Here is an 18,252-nt window from a genome sequence, read left to right as displayed (position 1 = left end):
GACAAAATGAGAGGAGATACAAGAAAGAGCACAGTGGCAGAATTGTGCTAACATTTAAAAAAAGGGGGAGAGGCATATTCTGTGAAACAGTCCCTATGTCATTAAGAATTTCTTAAGATTCTTATGACATTTATAGCAAAGTTACTACACAGAACAGTGGACATTTGCTGCACGTCTGAATAAAACTTAAACACTTATTCTTTTAATTAAGAAATGGTAAGACATAGTGTTTCACTTTTTTTAGGCAAAATACTAAAATGGGTAACTGAACAAGGGAAAAGCCAAAACCAACCAGCAATCCCATCAACTAATTAATACCTGTAAAAGCATTCATTAACTTCGGGTTGTTCAAGGTAAGTATTCCAATGCCATTATCTTCTTTGGAAAGGTTGATGGATCCACCAGCAAATTGTTGAAGTTTCTTCTTTATCAATTCTTCCTCATAGCCATGAGCACCATTATACAGTGACAACTTTCTCTGCTGTAGTATCCTTTCCTTTGTAGTCTGAAGTAAGTTCTTCCACAGAGGAAGGGCCATTTCTGGAAATATATGGCGTGGGGGAAAAAATCAGGAAATTTCCTTTGAAATTCACTTCAGTCCTCTGACAAAGAGGGAAGTAGGACAGTAGAAACTGATAAAAAGGTGATGAAATCCTAAAAGTCTATAGAAATCACTGCAGACTGTATTTGCAAAATTCTTAGTTTGAATCTACTCCCACAAAGTTAACGAAGGAGTTTTATGGATTTTAGTAGTTAAGCCAGAAATTAGCATATTTTTAAATGTTTTCTTGTAAAAATTATTGAAAAAGTATTTGTGAACAGAACATGAAAGAGGCTCAAGAACTATAGTAAGACTTTTCTGTATTCCACTAGACCAATTCACTCTGTATTAATCTTCCAATCCCTCCCTCACCCTTTCCCCCCAAAAAATACCAAAAGCCCCAAACACCACACCTGTGATGGAGGAAAAATACTATCAAATCCCCTAGTTTTCAGGATCTGGATCTCCTGCTTTTCTGTAAGCAACTATTACAGCAAGACCTTCCCAAAAGAAATACTTGAGGAACATAAAAATTAAGAACTGAAGACCATTCCTATATTGAAGTCTGTTTCCTGTCACTTAATTCCATTAACAGAGTTCATCTTAAAACTACTTAGTCTGCTAGCCTCTGATAGTGCACTTCGAGTTGATTGCACTTGAGCACCAGATCCTGTGCAGTACTCCAAAGGATGAGAAGTGTACAACTGTATTATGCATTGAGCATTACACTTGCCTTTTATACAGGTACATAATATTGGTAAACTATTTCTACGTACCAGTATACCCATGGCTTATTCCTCTGCTGTTTCCACTCTACAGTGCATGACTGTATATCAGACAATAATAAGAAAGGAGTTATATTATTCTTGATCTGCATCTCTGCCTTATTTTATTTACTTTGGAAAAGGGTCTACTGGACAAAGTGGTTTACAAGTGATTTGAAAGAAACAGAGTAAAGCCTGAACTGGAAACAGTTGATCTGAAAATAAAGTCACCTTAGAAGCCACTCAGAGTGGGAATCAAAAGAACCCTCACAGGACATGGAAAAAGGTTTGTTATATTTAAATCTTGCAATTTGCTAGAGTAGTCCTACCTTTTCCCCTTTTTAATATACACAGCCATTCAGAAGACATGGTACGTGCTCACTTTTTTGATAACTGGAAAGAGACCTTCTTTGTTTCTTAATCATATTTGGCAGAAACAAGATTCTTTCAAAATTGGCAGCAGCTCTTGGGAAGTTTTTCTAAGGTGAACCCACAGCACAAACACATTCACTGAGACAGAATTTGGTGACAGCTATATTTTATGCTCTGTTCAGGGCATCTTACAGCTTACAGACTCAAGTTTTTGAAAACATTTATTACATAATCACGAACAAGCAGATGCACATTATAAGCTAATTGCATGTGTTTTTTAATGAAAAAAGTGAACAGTCCTGTCAGGTGAACACTTACCTTGTCATTGGCTGTACCATTCTACACTAAACTGGAAAAAGCTTTAGTTTGTGCAGGTATAGTCCTCATTGAAATGGAGGAGGAGTTTGCAGAGCAACCACACTGTGGTATATGAAGGAATATGCAGGAATACCAAGCAATTTTGAAGAGCCATCTATGCCAGTACATTCATGCCTGTCCTGCCACATTGCCCCCACCAACAGAACACTATCTCACAAGCTCACCACAAAGAAACAAGAAAGGCCCACACAAATCTATGCATTATAAGGTCATCTACGTGGGAACAGGTTAAGGGATGATTTTTTAACATCTGTTGAGACACAAGGTTTTAATCTGTAACAATCAACTTTTCTAAAGTGAAAACTAATAAAACTAACAAAAATTTAATCAAGTTGAAATCTAATTGAATACAAGATTCATTACTTCATAAATAACATTCCCCAACTGCTGCTACACCCAAACACTTTCCATCTATGCACATTCTAATACAGTCTGCAACTCTTCAGCCACTACCTTTCAGAGCTTTTAAAATCACTTCTCTTAGTAAAATTTTATTTAGAGATTGAAAATGGGTTTCCAAAGCTCATTTCTCAACTAATTAATTCTTTTTATATTCAGGCTCTCAAAAGGGAGACAGCCTTCCCTTTTCTCTAAAACCTCAGTAGTCATTCCTCAGCATACATTGATGCAATAAAACTTTCCATCCAGCTCAGGAGAGAACAAACATTAAATACATGGATAGTGCAGGCTTTCCTTGTAAAGCATAGCTTGAACAATCAGCTCTCAACTTTTAATGATTACAAAGTATCCCCAATCCTCAAAGGAAAACAGACTAACCGGAATTCTCTAGGAAGCCCCAATGATTGGCTTGAAAGCAAAGTATGGGGGGGGAGAAGGCTGTTCTGTTAACCTAACTCCTTGCCAACAAACTTTTTTAATGACTTTTATGCATTACTAGATTTCTCATGACAAGAAATATACAGAGCAAAACAGACTTAAGATACGGAAATTTTATTCCAATGAAAAAAGAGTCTGTAATTTTCAGCTGTGTGGTTATACGCATTAACAGCTCTTTAATATTATCACTATGGTAATAAAGAGCATCAGCAATTTCGGGATTAGAAAACAAATTGGACACCACTGCCAGCTGATCATGACTCATGGTTAATGACTCATGCAAGGTATTATCATTTAATTATTTTCTTTAAAACCATCTCTTACAGTACTGCTTAGTACCCAATACTTTTTAAAATAAAAATAAGATTATTTTAACAGCTCAGTCTGAGAGAGCTAACCACTCAGGAAAAGCATGATATTTAAGCTAGAACTCTCTCAGATTAAAAGGATTTCTGCTGATCTCTGACAAACAACATCCAAGCTTTCAATCAATACAGAGCACTCGCAATCCACAGCATGACTGAGATTAATTTTTTTGTATTGTAAGTGAAAGCAAGTGAGACAGACGGATGTTACAGTAACATTTACAGTGTTGTAGGACCAGCCTAGAGACATTTATTAACACTAAAATTTTCAGATTTTCAGTTTAACATAATCTCATCCATTTAGACACACTTCTAGAAATGGAGTCTTAGTCTAATTTCAGAAAGTCAGACACGCTATACTCATTAACATCTCTAGCACAGACAGTTTATGCACAGTTTCTACAGTGAAAAAAAACCTGACAATAACAGTGGTTAGTTAGCACCTTTCAAATGTTTTGAGTGCTACAGCTTTACGTATCACTGGTGACAACTAAGATATAAGCCAATAGTATTGACATCAATAGTTGTTCATTCCACAGTTATTGTATCTCTTACATAACACAACAGTTTAAATCCCATTTGGCACTCAAATGATTTTATAACACCCTTGCCTGTGGGCTAGCAGACTGTGGGTTAATATGAGCACCTATTGAATGTCAGCACTTCAATACAAAGGAATGACACGTATTATGCAAGAGCGATACATGTATCTACATACAGACAATCTATGCACTTTTGTGTAAGCATATGTATCAGAGTCCTTCCGAAAGCCTCTTGTAACTGCCTACTTAAAAGTCACACCTCACAATGTTAATAAAAAATAGTACTAACAGGGATAACACCAACATCAATATTACCTGAGCAGATTCTGGGAAATTAGTAAGCCCCAACTCTTGAACAAGCACATTTGCCCTTGCCATTAACCAATACTCTGTTGCAACTCCAATTATTCTCTTAAAACATGCTGTATCAAACAGTAACCTCCAGCAATGTTGCCAGTTGCAACTGCCACTGAGCATAAAGATAGCTGGCCAGAGCAATGGGGAAGGGCTGGAGGTAGCAACTTCCTGGATGGGTAGAAGAACTAAGACAAACTAGAGACCTGAATGTCGGGAGACCAAACGAGCATTCGAGCTGCCTGCTCAAACAAGAAACACTGCACTACAGAGCAAATTAAATCAGCAAGGTAAGGTACATGAACAGGGAAAATCCCAGCTCAAAAATGGTGCCTGAATTACTGACACAAGTCAGGGAAAAAGAAAAGAGGGAGAAAAGATGCAGGGATGTGTTTTCAATACATCAGGGAAATAAGTGCACCTTTGTATGTGAGGCAGGATGTGACAGGTGTGATGTGCAGATATAGTTACCGCAAAAAAATAAGACATCAACTGAATTTCTGGGTTTGGATGAAGTGTAAGAGAAACAAAGGGATTTAACAGACAAAATCCACAAAAGAAATCTCAGGAAGGAGAAAATATTCAAAAGGCATAACAAAAACAACGAGAAAGGCACTTTTGTGACACTGCCAAAGGTGTTGAGGGCAGCTGACAGGTCAAGAACAGGACAAGTTGACTTGATGAAGTCCTCAGGCAGCTGCATTTTCATTGCACAGAAGTCCAAAGACAGGTAAGAAAGGTCAGAAGATGTGAACTGAAGATGATGATGATTTACAACTCAACCCAGTGTGCATGTCTTATCAGTCACTTTAGAAGGCATTAATTAGTAATAGAGAGCAGTGACCATGACTGTCAGATGCTTTACCACATCCCTGCAGTTACTGACAAATGAATGGAAAGCAAGTGGTGACCCAGTGCTGAGGACTGGCACAACTGATCCTATAACGTGAAAACAGATGAAAAAGCAGAGTGATGGAGAACCAAAGCATGAAAATAGGGCATTTGTACAAAAAAAAAAAAAAGTAGGTTGAAAAGGAGTGAAAGTCATTAACAATGAGTGGAACCTGGGATGGAGGATGATAATGGCAGGAAAAAAAAAGAAAATAAATTCTTATGTTGGACAAAGAGAAGAGATTCAAAACCAGCAAGATCAAAGGGGGTCAGCTTGGATGCAAATTAAGACAAGAGCATAGGTCTCATAGTGAAGAGGAATCTCTGTACCCTGTCTTCAGACACAAAAAAGGTGTAGGAAGGAGGTCTCACATGCAGGGTTCCTCTGTTGCCAGTTGTTTGTCACCACCCCTCACCTGAAGGTCACAGAGCCCTTCATCTACCTCATCCACTTCTGCATCTCTGCTTTCCTTCCATGATGCACAGGTTATGTTAACTTAAACACCTCACCCAACAGGTTCCCCCACTCTCATAATTACCAGATGAAGCAAGATGAGGGCAGTCACCTCTCCAGCTGGCTTTCCTACTGCTGAAAGCAAGCAGTGAGTAGATCTTAAGTATGCCAAGGGATGATCAGCAGAAAACCTACTGACAAAACATAACTTACAAATACAGAAACTAAACAAAGCTGGAGAACTGAGGAAATTCTTCCTCCCTGGGAAGGGGACTGATCCCTCATGCCTTTCTGGAGAGGTCATGGGTCTCAAACTTGCTGAACCTTGTTCAAATTTTTAATACATTGTCTCTCGTACCCACACTGCAGATAAATTGGATGGGATCAACAGTCCCTACAGTTCAGTGAGAAGTTACTTAAAACAGGCTTTAGAAATAGCTGGTATTATACAGGACGACTTTTTATCCTCTGTATTACTGTTGAGAGAACAAAAGGTTTGGGCCTCCTAGTTTCTAGATGACAGCATTAGAAACAAAGTTTATCCATCCAGAAGCTGAAAGAACAAGAAGTGAGAAGATGTCCAAATTAACTAACTGAAATGGCATCAAATAATGCACATGTGAAATAAACTGCAGGAACAAAAACCTTTTAAGACTGTAAGTAAAAACCCCTCTTGTCTGTGGTTTCAGTTTTAAGCTGGCTTACTCTTTACACCTCTTTTCTGCTTTTGTCTCTTTTTTCCCTTGTTATTTTCATTATTTCTGAGCAGCTCAATTCTGGGGATAGCAAGCTATTCGGTTTTCCAAATTATTTGTTCTTTGCTTAGTTTTGTATTTTTTAATGATCCCTGCAGGGTAGGGTTTAGATGTGAATTGTCTCTCTGTCTTAAACAATTACATTCTCTTTTAATCACATTTTAATTATTTTTAAGAGTAGTCAACAAATCACAAAGTAACATACCAAAGCCCACAGAAAAATAAAAGGATGCAAAACAGCAGAAAAAAGGAGCCTTTCCATGAACACACAATAGTACCTAAAAACATTTTATTTTTGTCACATGGTGAGTACAAGATTCTGAGTTTCACAGTAGAGGGTGAGAGCAAGAATCTGTTATGTTCTGGAAAAGACACTCAGGCCCTTTATTTTTTAATGTTTCGTTAATGTTTTTAAATAAAAAATGTTAATTTTTAATGTTTTGAACCTCTGAAGAGGTTCTCTTCACCCCTGTCAAGAAAGGGCCCTCTGTAACAGTGACAGAAAGCACTTTAAAGTTCACTGCCCACTAGGTGTGTTTTAGAGCCCTTTAAGACAAGCAGATCCACAACTTCACAGGAATGGAAACAACCACAAACCAACTCACCATTTGCCTTTCAGTCACTAAATCCTAACCTATAAAAGCATGAATTCAATTCTAGCTGTAATCACAAATATTGACGCTTTCCCAATGATTAATTTGCCCAGAAAACTGTAAAGAAATTTTGCAGTCAAGAAGTGCTCAGAATTCCACTTAGTACACTGTTCTTTACTCTTGCTCTCCTTACCACCACCATCCATAGATGCTCCTGCCAACAGTAACACCAAAACCACATCCTGACATGTGAACTGGCCATGCAGCATGATTTTCGTGCTCCTCCTGTAGCAACATTGGGAACCAGAAGCACACCAGGACTGCCTGTCACTGGCTTCCTTGTCTCTATGCGCTAAATTTCGGAAAGCACAGGCACCTTCCCTGCATAGTATCACCCCGGGAAGAATGTGAAGGCTTGAGGGGCCAAGGGGTGGAAATTCCTTCCCCAGCAGAAGTTTCTTGCTGCTGACCTTGCGCAGTGCCAAAATCCCGACCAGTGCGCTGTAGCACTTGTCCTGACAGAGGAAAGCTTTCTCGACGCAGCCTATTTTTTCTTTTCTTCTTTTTTTTTTTTAAACAAAATTAGTTATTTTAAATCAACCGTCAAGGAAGGGCTCAGTGCTGAGCAGGGCCGAAGCGCCACCCGAGGTGTCTGGGCGGAGGCCGTGGGGCCTCGCAGCACAGGACATTCCCAGGCAGAAGCACCACAGCACCCAGCGGCCCGCGGGGACCGGGACACACCGCGCCCGCCCCGCCGCCGGACTCTGCCCCGGCGTCCCGCAGGAGCCCCTGTTTCCGCCTGGAGAGTGGAGCCCGCGGGCGGGCACTGACCTGGCTCGACCAGGCACTAAGCTGGCCCCGCCGCTCCCTCCCGGCGCCACTGCAGCAGCGCGCGGCGGGCGGTGCTGCCGGGAAAGCGGCCCGGCCGGGAACCACCGCCGCCGCGGCCTCCGTGCCGGGCCCGCCGCCGCCCGCCCCTGCCGCGGGGCGAGCGCCGGGGCTGCCCCAGGGGTCAGCAAAGGGGGTTAAAGAGCCTATGGAGCCCCAGTGAGTTGGAGGCAGGTTTGGAGTTGGCAGGGTCTGCGTTCTTCCGTGCCACGTCTGTAGACGGGTGTCCCAGAAAGCCGAGAACTCTGCCTAAATTTAAGCACTCTTGCCGCCGAAGGCGCTTGTTAGCTCCCAAGCTGCTAAACGCTACATGAGCAGGTCGTTATTGTTGTTGCCTCCTGCACTGGGGGCCTCTATCGCTAAAAACCAAGCTCTGGGTTTCTATCCTATCCAAGCCAGTGTAATTAAAGATCTTTGTTTCTCCGCTGTCTCTGAACAACGTCTCGCCGTAAGTCGCCCTAGTCAGGACATGGATCTCCGCCGGGAGGATCCAGCCTGGACCGATGGGGCTGCTCGCTGGCCTCCCGCCCACCTCGCTCTGCCTGGTGGTTGCCGTAGGCAGGAGAGGTGTTAGTTCCCTATCCATGTTGCCATAAGGCGAGACTCGGGCTCCCCGTGTTCGCGTATATCCATTTTACCTGCCAGCCCAAGTGTGAGCCCCTTCCAGCTGTCCTTTTCCTCACCACTGTGCCTCCCCAGCTTCAGGTGCCACTCACCTGCACCCACGCTCCAGCATCTGGGCCAAAGTGCAGAGCCAGCTGCAACCTACCCTGGCATCAAGCTGTAATTTTATGTAAACTTGCAGCTGGCATAAAATAGCACTGTCGCACACAGCCCTGTCCTCTCTGCTCTTGGTTTCCCTTCTTGGAAGAACAAATGCTGCCACACCAGCAGCCAGAACAAGGGAAATAAATTGTTTCAATGTAGATCACGTTGTGTATTCAAAGTAATATGCAAATATGAGCCAGTCTTTCTTACAGAGTCCTTGTTAATACATAGTACATACATAAGATGACTCAGTGTTAAGTATTTGTAGCATGGCTGGAAGTTGTGTCTGGAAATACATCTTCTCTACCTTTAATAAAGCCATTTTTCAACCCAACTGTCAATACAAATTTCCCAAAGGTGGTCATAGTTGATTAAATATTATGATTGAATATGTAGAGGATTTCAATTAATCATATATTTAGAAAAACAAAAGCTTTGCGTGTAGAACAGATACTTTCCATTTTGTATTGTTAAGGGAATTGAGAATATGAAATAGTCTAGTCCTAGGTGGCGCTATCTTTGTACAACAGAAGGATTCATTCCCTTATTACAACACTGCCAGTGTTGTGCAGAAATAATGCAACAGGCAGGCTTGTCTCTTATTTTTCTTCTTGAGTTCACAAATAATTTTTCCAGTAGGATTCAGCCCTGCATTTGTTTCTGGAAAATGTCAGTACCGAGTTAAAGATCTGCGTGAGGGAAGCGGCTCTCTCCAAGTCCTGCTCCGAGGCCTTGTCCTCTTTCAGAGCAGAGCAATGCCCACACATGTCCCAGCTCGGCGCAAAACAGAGGAGAGCGATGGTGGCTGGTAGCTCGTGATTTTACAGGTAACATATTGCCACCTAGCAGCGGTTGCTGGAAGTGGCACAACACTGATCTGCACATCCATAAAAAAGTTTGCCTCCTTTTGGTTTTATGGCCTTGTGTCATATAGGACATAATGATTAGACCAGGATATACTCAGAGTCCAGAATGAGGTCTGTAGCAAAATGAGCAGGAGAATGGGATCCTCTTCGAAAACAGACACTAAAGAACCCTTACAGGCTGTAACTTTCAGCAGCATGGTGACTCTAGTCCCTGCATGTTTGACTGTACAATAAGTTCAAAAAAGCACCAAATCCTGCAAAGTTGCTTATTCATTCAAATAATCCCACTGATTTCAGTAACACTTTCTCCTTGCCTTGCTAGATCAGTACTGACCTAGGAGAATCAGGTCACCACATGAATTATATAGTATGCGCCCATCCTCTATCACTGACCCAGAAACTTGTGATGGTTTACTGGCTAAAAGACCAATGCTTCACTTTCAGATCCAAGGCTGCCAGACTGAAATATTGAATTCCAATAGGTACAGAGCTCCCAGATGCTATTTTTATCAGCTCCTTTCAGAGCCATGGAACAAATAGATAACAGATCTGGGTTTAGATCTCAGGAATTATTGGATACTAACCAACACATAACCCCACAGCCAGTTCATAAAGGGTCCCTTGATTGTAATTTTTAGGAGGCAAATATCATCAGCTCTGTGTGGAAGTGTAACAGGCTAAAGGATGGCCTAATGCATACTCCAAAGACTAGACCCACAGAACAGAGATGCGGATACTTGCATTCTATTTCTAAATTTCTGAAATCTTTCTAAAATTTAGATTTCTGGGTCCAAAGTCATGATATTCAGTTTCTCCTTACAGCCTAATCCTGGAGGCTCCCAAGTCCCATTGGTGCCTGACAACTGTGACTCATGGGAAGGGACAATTTATATCAGCTTAGCTAACAAGACTACCACCCCAGCTGTCTCTCCTGTCCTCACTGCAGATATCTGAAATACCCCTGAGCTGCCGCAGCTTTCTAAACACAGCCCTGCATGCCAAGTTAAATTTGGGTTGATTTTGTTAGTCAGGGGCTGGCTAGGGATAGGGCAGTCGCTGTGCATACCACAGAACTGCAACCTTATCAGTACTTGTATGTCAGCCCATTCACTTCATGCATCAAAGCTGCCAGCATGCAAGAATAAGGTTATTTCCCACACACTATTTGGTCACTGGACATGTCTGCAAAGGGCTCAGTTCTTCCCAGGTAGCTCCATACCCATCCTATCACAATATGTTGATTTTATGTTCTCTGTCCATGTTGTTTAAGGGTCTCTTCCTGCAGAGCTGACTCCAAGCTCCAGCAAGGCATGTCTGGAAAAAGAGGTAAAGAAACACCCACCTCTGTAGCATAGAAGTGTCATAGGAAGTATCACTCAGCAGGGCTGACACTGCCTAAGCAAACCAGCTCATTTCTCTGGGAAAAGTGCTCTGATCAGCAGGCTGCAGTGTGTGTTCTCGGGAAGCTGAGGGAAAGGAGCCCAGGCCCCCATGGCAAAAGCTGTTTCACTTGGTATAGAATAACGAAATATTCATCAGGCCAGAGAGCAGGAGAGAGGTTCAGCATGGCCACAGCTCGGTGTTTGCTCACACTTTCAGTGACCCATCAAATATTGATGTAATAATAATAATAATAATAATAATAATAATAATAGCCAGTCTTTGCGAACGAAGATTTTGGGAAAGGTCTTTTACCTTTCAAGCCTGCGCAATGGATTTTTTAGGTGAGACACAGCTTGCGCTGAACTGAGCCCACCCTTTAATCCTAAGGTTCATCTGCCGGGGCCAAGCAAGCTTGGACAATGGCAGTGAGGTCCTCAGGACGTGATGTATTTAAACATTAATACCTATGAAGTTATTGCATGACTCCATGATCTCAAAGGTATTTTCCAACCTAAACTATTCCATGATTCTATGTCCTATCAAGCAGTTTGAATAGGTAGGTAAAGTGTGTTCTTGCTGTGCAAAATCATGTCTGGTTAGAGCTCACCACTAGAAATAGTGGCCTCAGTCCAGCCAAAAGGGCTGTCAAGCCCCTGCCACGTGCTCTCACCTTTCGCTTTGTCAACACTGTCATTTGATTAGACTTTCATTTTCTCACAGAAAATATATACAGTACAAAAATATGCTTGTGCATTGTTTACCTTCCTACACAAGATAAGATCTGATTTCTCGTGAGAAAATACCAGCCCACCTCCACTGAGGGGTAGTGATCCCACACTTCTTCTTCCTCCTTCCTGGGAGCGAGAACCAAGAGCCAACTGAACTCACTGACCTGGCAGGAAACTCTTTTAGCACAGCAACTAGTTTTTGTTTTGATTTCAGGGCTAAGAAAGTGAACCAGCCTGGCTTGCTACCTGAGGAGACTGAGGGACACAAAATAGGGGAAAGAAGATGGAGAAAACTGGAGGAGGAAAGCCATCCTGTTCCAGCAGCACTGAGTTGTCAAAGGGGCCCACCTCCCAGTGGCGGGGAGGTCATTGCCGATTTGAGGAGAGGGAATGGTTTAGAAATAAGTGGTCCAGGGCAAAGCTGAGAGGTGCATGAGTGGGTACCACGCTTTTGAGGGGGCTCATTGTACTGGAAAACTGGAAATCAGCCACTGAGACAGGATGATTGTACTGGAAAGCTCGACCCTAAATCTCTTTGAAGATCTGGCTTTGTTTCCTTCCTCTTCCTTAGGTCTCTGTTGCCACTGTTCTGTAAAACTTTCAGGGAAAAAAAAAGCATCGTGCCTTTTTCTCCAAGAGCATTTGAATCACACCGAAGTAGGCCAGGTGATAATTGCACAGCATATTGTAGTGCTGCTTAAATGTCAGCTGTTAATTAAAGCCTCTCCTGAAAATGGGCCATTAATTAGGGCAAATGCAGCCATTCTTTATGGGTTCTGACTAACCAGTGAATGAAAGCATTATTTCAACTTCGTTGTGTCTGAGGTGTGTTTGCTATTGAAAGAAAAACAACTGAAAAAAATTATAACTCCTTGAACTTATTGTTCTTTCTTTTAAAGACTGTTTTAAATAAATACTCTGGCACAAGAATATTCACGCACACACAGATTGCAATAGGGAACATTTCAGTATTAGGTCCAGATGTCTCTAGCAGTTGTATAACCTTGTTAGGAATGCTGACATTAAAATACAGCTCTGACCAGCAAAAACAGCCTGTTGTGGCGCTTCACTTGTGGCTTTTTGTTCTTAAGAAAATGGCACTATCTGCATGAATAATGTTGCACAGACACCAACATGTTTGCTAAATCAGGACCAGAAAGTAAGGCATGGATTTCATTTGAAACCTTTCTAAACCACCATGAACTATTAGGGATAACCATAATATTGATAAATAAAATGTTGATAAAATATTAATCTAAGTGTTCCAGACTTAAGATATATTTACATATTTATGTATATATATATATCTCTCCAAGCCTTGCAGCTTAATCATCTTGCTTTTTGTCTCTTTGGCCTGGATTCAGCAAAGCAATTAAGTCCCTAAATAGTCCGATTGATTTCAGTGACACATAGGCAGTTGGTTGAACCAGGTCCACTCTGCCTGCATTGCTTCCTGCCTCCCAGTGTATTAGAGATTATGGAAGAGCAGTTCCAGTTATTATCAGTAGCTGTAACATGAAATCATGGTATATGTTGGCACTTCTATGCCTAGATACCTCTGCTGGAGGCCCATCTATGAGAAACTATGCAGAGATCTGGCTGAAGATTTCAGTCTTTCACAGCAGCATTGCCGCAATTCCACAAAGTGCGTGGTTGAACACACCACTGCAGACACCATCCACTGCATCCATGGCAAGGCTTCCATCCTTGGAGCAGCCAAATCTTTGCAGCTAAAGCAGTGACAAGCCCTTGATTCAGGACTAATCTCTGAAACCTGGATATTGGAAAGAATCCCCTGTATCTGCTGTGCCAGAGAGGCAACTATCGTGCATGGAGACCGGGGGGGGGGGGGGGGTGAGTCCTGTAGCCAGGATGGGCACTGGGGTGGGGTTGGGTGACACACTGACTGCCAGATCCCCAGCTCCAGCTCCTACAGTTGCTGGTCACAGAAACACTAAATTGAAGTTGTTTTTGCTTAATGCATGGTTATAGTTCCCCTTTTCACATGAAGAGATAGTGATTCTGGGTGAAATGGAAAACACTGTGATGTGAGGATTGCTGCTAAATAAGAACTGGAATATTTTTAGGTACCTCCTTTTTTAAAGTAGCATTATCCCCTTGTCTCATCTGCCATTTCATTTCTCTTTGATCTTTTCTGATCATTACTATTTGTTACTCATAATATTTTTCTAGTTTTCACACTTTACAGGGAAAGAAGAAATTGTGAGAATTAAGTGATGGCAGGAGCTGCAGATCTTTCCTCCTTAAAAGCAGAGATGGTTTTATTTTTCTGAAGTACATGTTACATAACTGTATCAGTTCCACAGCTGAATTATTTCAAAAAATGGATAATGAGGTTGTCAGCTGAGTCAAGGCAGAGCTGCTTGCTGAATCCTGACTATATGTTCATCAGGGCTACTGGACTTTACATGGGAAAGCTGACCAACTTAGAGCTTATCTTGTAGTAGCCAACATTAAATAGAAGCACAAAGCATGTGAAAATATTGTAATGGTAAAAGAGGTATTTAAAAAAAGAAAATTCTGACTGTCACCGGAGACTTCATGGTATTAAATCTGGATATTTTAACAATATTAAAGAACTGTTGATGGCCACGATCATGTCTCTGACATAGTTAGTTTAGACTAAATTATTTTATGTTAGTATTTTTTAACTATTATAAAATGCTTGGGTTTTATATAGTTCTTTGTTTTCACAGAAAAAAAATATTGAATATCTACTGTTCTTAAAGCCTTTAAACATTAACCAGGCCCTGCACTTTTTCTCCATTGAAAGCATAATCCTGTACAGATCTAATGTTCTAACCCATCACTCTTTTTACAGTTTCAAAATTTACTGCTTTTGTCATTTAATTTGAAGCTAAAAGCAAGTGCAGAGAGATTTGGAAGCAAAATGAACCTCTAGAGATTCTTATTGTGACACTGATGCTTCTTGCCCTGGCCCATTTCCCTCTGCAAAAGAAGACAACTGGACAAACAGCATGCAAAAAACCTCAATTAAGTGTTTGGGGGTTTTTAAATAAATAAATATAGCCTAAAGTAACACCCGACATATGTAACACTGCAATATTAATATCTGTGAGTTACCTTATCATTCATACTATGTTTTCATTAGCAGTGCAGTCAAATCTTATTTCACCTAACTTGGTGTAGATAAGTGCAGGTTGCCAGCTGGCCTGAAGAAACAGGTGCAAAATCTCTGGACCATCAAACGTAACCAGGCTGGAGTCAGTGTAAGTGCAAATTTATACGATCTGCGTCCCTGAAGCCCCGCTGCTCCTGCTTGCATTGGTTGTGCATAATCTGGTTGTACATTCAGACAGCTTTCTTCAGGATGCTGCTGCAGTGTACTTCTGAAAATATGGCCAGCCTACCCTGACAGGAAATAGCATAAAGAAATGAACACTTCATCGATTTTATCATCTTCTCTTACCATCTTTCAGATGCATGTGAATAAAATAGGATTTGAGATACTAACAAAAAGCCTGAATCTTCACAGATGCCTTTCTGTCTTTCTGGTGCTTCAACAACATGTACTTCTCAGTAATAGATCAGGAAAACAAATGGTACAAGCTCTTAACTGCTGAATCAAGTAAATAAATCACAGTTAATTATTTAATGTAGACAAATTTGTTTTTCTATTCCTATAAAGCTGGTGATGAGGTACCACGTGATCATTTCTAAAGGTGCCTAGGATTTCTGTTGGTCTTCCCTCCACACTTGTTATCAGCTTGGAGGGCAGCTGGCCCATGCGCGCGTGTGTGTGCGCGCGTGTGTGTGCTGGTGCAGTGCTGAGCATGGCCCGTGGTGTAGTGTCACACAGAGGCAGAGAAGCTACATGAGCTGGAAGTGGGGAATGCTCTGCCTGTGGGGTTGAGCTAACTTCTCTGCTGAGAGTGAGCAAACATTCTCCATTGATGAAGATGATGGGCACAGGCAAGGGGAGCCTTCTGCTTTTCCCTTTACCTCTCCTTCCCCTTTAACTCTCCCTCACCTTAGCAGAATGATGGATTGATGGCTAGACAGGCATCCTTTATAGTGTGTTTTCTATCACTAGACATTGGTATTATTGTTCATCAAATGTAATCAGACATTTGTGACCTTATGGTGTGCTGTGCAGTATTCCATTTGCTGTTTCCTCATTCAGGTAGGAAAAGATGAATAGGAAGCATAATCACATATTTCAAAAAAACTGCAAACCACATCAAACAAAAATAGCAGAAATTAATCCTTCTATAGATTCAGCACAAAGATGCTGTACGGGGTATTAGCCTCATCTCAAGCCCTACGTGGTTAAAATCCTGTTTGTAACCTGGTACCCAACCTGTCTGCAATTGTTTGGGAGCCTCAGAGCAGCTGCTGTGCTCTAAGTGTCACTGAGGAAGGGTTAGGCAAGCAGAGAAAAAGTGAACCAAGAAATTTGTCTGAATACAGTACACAAGACAGGCTTTGTCTGTCGTGTGCCAGGTCATGCAGAAAGGGCACAGTCCCCTTTAAGTAGCTTTAGCACTCACATAAATTGTGCTGCTCCACAGCACTTCAGTTGCTTCCTGTATTGCTCTCTGGTGCATCTCAGCTCTTTGTCAAACAACTGCAACAACAAATCTTTTCCAAGTACAAGGGAGGCTGAAGAACCACCTGAAATGCATGTGGTACAGGTCTTTGAGAGGAAGGTGGAAAAAATGTTCCACCAAAAATGTAGTGGCGGCTGTCTGATCCCATCTCTTGGTGGGCTCCATTGAAGCTGACTGGTGGGTGCTCACAGTGGTGTCTGGCTCCAGCTACTGCCCAGACCCAGTCAGAATCAGGAACTGAGCCACTGCTTCTCACAAAGGTTTCTCAGAAGAGATAAAGGCTTTTTCCTTGCTGTAATTAAAATCAGTCCTGTTGTAACTTGTAAAGCCTTTGCCAACACAAGATGCTAATGCAAATAAGCTCTTCTATACTAGAAGATAGAATGAGGGTTTATTGGCCTAGGAACATGTACTTCAAGAGATCTTTTTTCAGGCATTTTTTGGTCAAACAATGACAAATAAGAAGCAGAAAACACTAGAAGTGTTTCTCTGTGTTAGCTGCCATGTGAGCTCATTCCTTTTACTACCGTGCCTTGACAACACGTAAGAACCTGTGACTTTTCAGGTCCCTGATATACTATCATGCCTCTTCTTTGCCATGTTGCTTTTGAAGTGGAATCAATACCTGTTCAGACAGCACTGAAATTCCACTAATTTACTAAATCATATTGTATATTTAGGGCTGCAGGGAGAGAGAAGATGACTGACTACAAAAAGACCAGCATTCATTACCCCCTGCACTCCAAGCTCAGGAGACTCAGTATTGGGACTGACTGGACAGTTTTTTCTGTGAGCAAGAAAACCAAGGAGGTGTAATTTCCTATGGATTTGTGCATGCCTGATGATTCATCTAACTCCTTTGCAACAACCCAATGTTCTCCATAGGGCACCCCAAGTCAGAGGCAGCATACCCCAACATATGTACTGGCTGTGGTGCAGTGGGTGACCACTGCTAGATAGAGAGTAACAGTTGTTGCTTAACTTAACCTGGAAGGGGAATTCATTTGAGTCTGATTTACCTGAAACTTTCAGGAATCTTAATACCTGTGAGACTCAAAGATCTTTGTCAGACTTGGCAAAGTTCTGGGTTCAGAACTGATGTGCAGGCAGCACAATTCCATAAAACTAATTTTCAGGATAAAAATCATAGTAAAAAATGTAATGTTCATATATGTGTTTCTTATCTGGATTCTTCAGACTCATGAGAATTTGGATCACATTTTTAAGAGTGCTAAAGAAGGAGTAAATTGAACTTAAAAGATTAAAAATGGATATTCTCACACAATTATTTGACTTATGTTTGGAAATTTAAACTGACAAAATTCCTTGGAAATAAAGTAATTGAGTAGGTAGGGGTAAGTGCACATTAAAGTTTGCCTACATCTGACAGATGCTGTAGGTTCAGGGAAGTCCTGGTGGCAAAGCGAATTCTTTTCCATTTTACAGGTAAGGATTTTCACTGGGAGAGGTTTCTTTCAGGCTAACATCCTCACTGGAAATCCCTGCAGCTGTTGGAATGCAGCCTGGTAGGGGGACAAATGCCCACAACCTCCAAGACTTCTGGCTTGCAGTGTTTGTTGCTATGACAGTAGGTCAACAACAAGGATGGACCAGGCAGCCTGTAAAGAAGGGGAAGCTTTGTAGTGAGTTAGATCACCTGCAGTAGAAATTTCCTTTATGTGCTTTTGCTCCACTTCTACCCCTTGTCTTCTTGATAACTGATTTAATTATGGCATTAGTTTTTCTCCCAGCTGCTTCACTAAAGAAGGTTTGTCTATCTTTCCTTCCATTTCAAAGCATAAAGATGCTTTCCTAAGATTCCACCTGGCCAGATGGCTCCTGCTAGTCTTAGTGCTTCAGCAAGTGAACATATCACCCTCTGAACATATATGGATTTGAATACGTTACTTGTTTACAGCATTATAACTTCAGAGCTAATCGTGATGCAGCAAGAGAAGCAGGGCCGAGGAATGGGGCCCATTAACACCTCTCAGTATGCACTGGATTGGCCTGCAGACCAGGCATTCTTTGTGCTGGCCTGAAGTGACAACTAACTGTGGCTAAAGGACCAGAGACTTTGCATTAATAGCATTTCCCCATGTTTGATAGCAGTGCTGCTGCAGTTTCTGTAGTACTCTACCTTCCTCTAGGAGCTCATTCCTAACCCAAAACTCTTTCATC

The 18,252-nt window shown here is 41.7% G+C and overlaps 1 protein-coding gene across 6 annotated transcripts in view; it reads right to left on the bottom strand.

The window, feature by feature from the left end:
• The window catches only part of ECHDC1 (ethylmalonyl-CoA decarboxylase 1), a 46,609-nt gene extending 35,671 nt beyond the window's left edge, over window positions 1–10,938 (bottom strand). The window contains exons 1-3 of one of the 6 annotated variants that reach the window (XM_027691676.1): window positions 10,711–10,938; window positions 1,996–2,097; window positions 319–540 (exon numbers count right to left, since the gene is read on the bottom strand). In XM_027691676.1, coding sequence (XP_027547477.1) covers window positions 319–538 — 220 coding nt within the window. In that variant the 5' untranslated portion in view covers window positions 539–540; window positions 1,996–2,097; window positions 10,711–10,938. Of the gene's footprint in view, window positions 1–318; window positions 541–1,995; window positions 2,098–7,316; window positions 7,548–7,677; window positions 7,769–8,372; window positions 8,714–10,710 lie in introns of those variants that run through there. The other 5 variants (XM_027691669.1, XM_027691650.1, XM_027691660.1 and 2 more) reach the window with 5 other exon arrangements.
• Window positions 10,939–18,252: the final 7,314 nt, after the last annotated feature.

This window comes from Neopelma chrysocephalum, unplaced genomic scaffold (assembly GCF_003984885.1).
Source record: "Neopelma chrysocephalum unplaced genomic scaffold, ASM398488v2 Primary Assembly neopelma1_23, whole genome shotgun sequence".
Lineage (NCBI taxonomy): Eukaryota > Metazoa > Chordata > Aves > Passeriformes > Pipridae > Neopelma > Neopelma chrysocephalum.
Note: the sequence above shows the minus strand (reverse complement) of the source record. Positions and strands in the feature narration are given on the sequence as shown.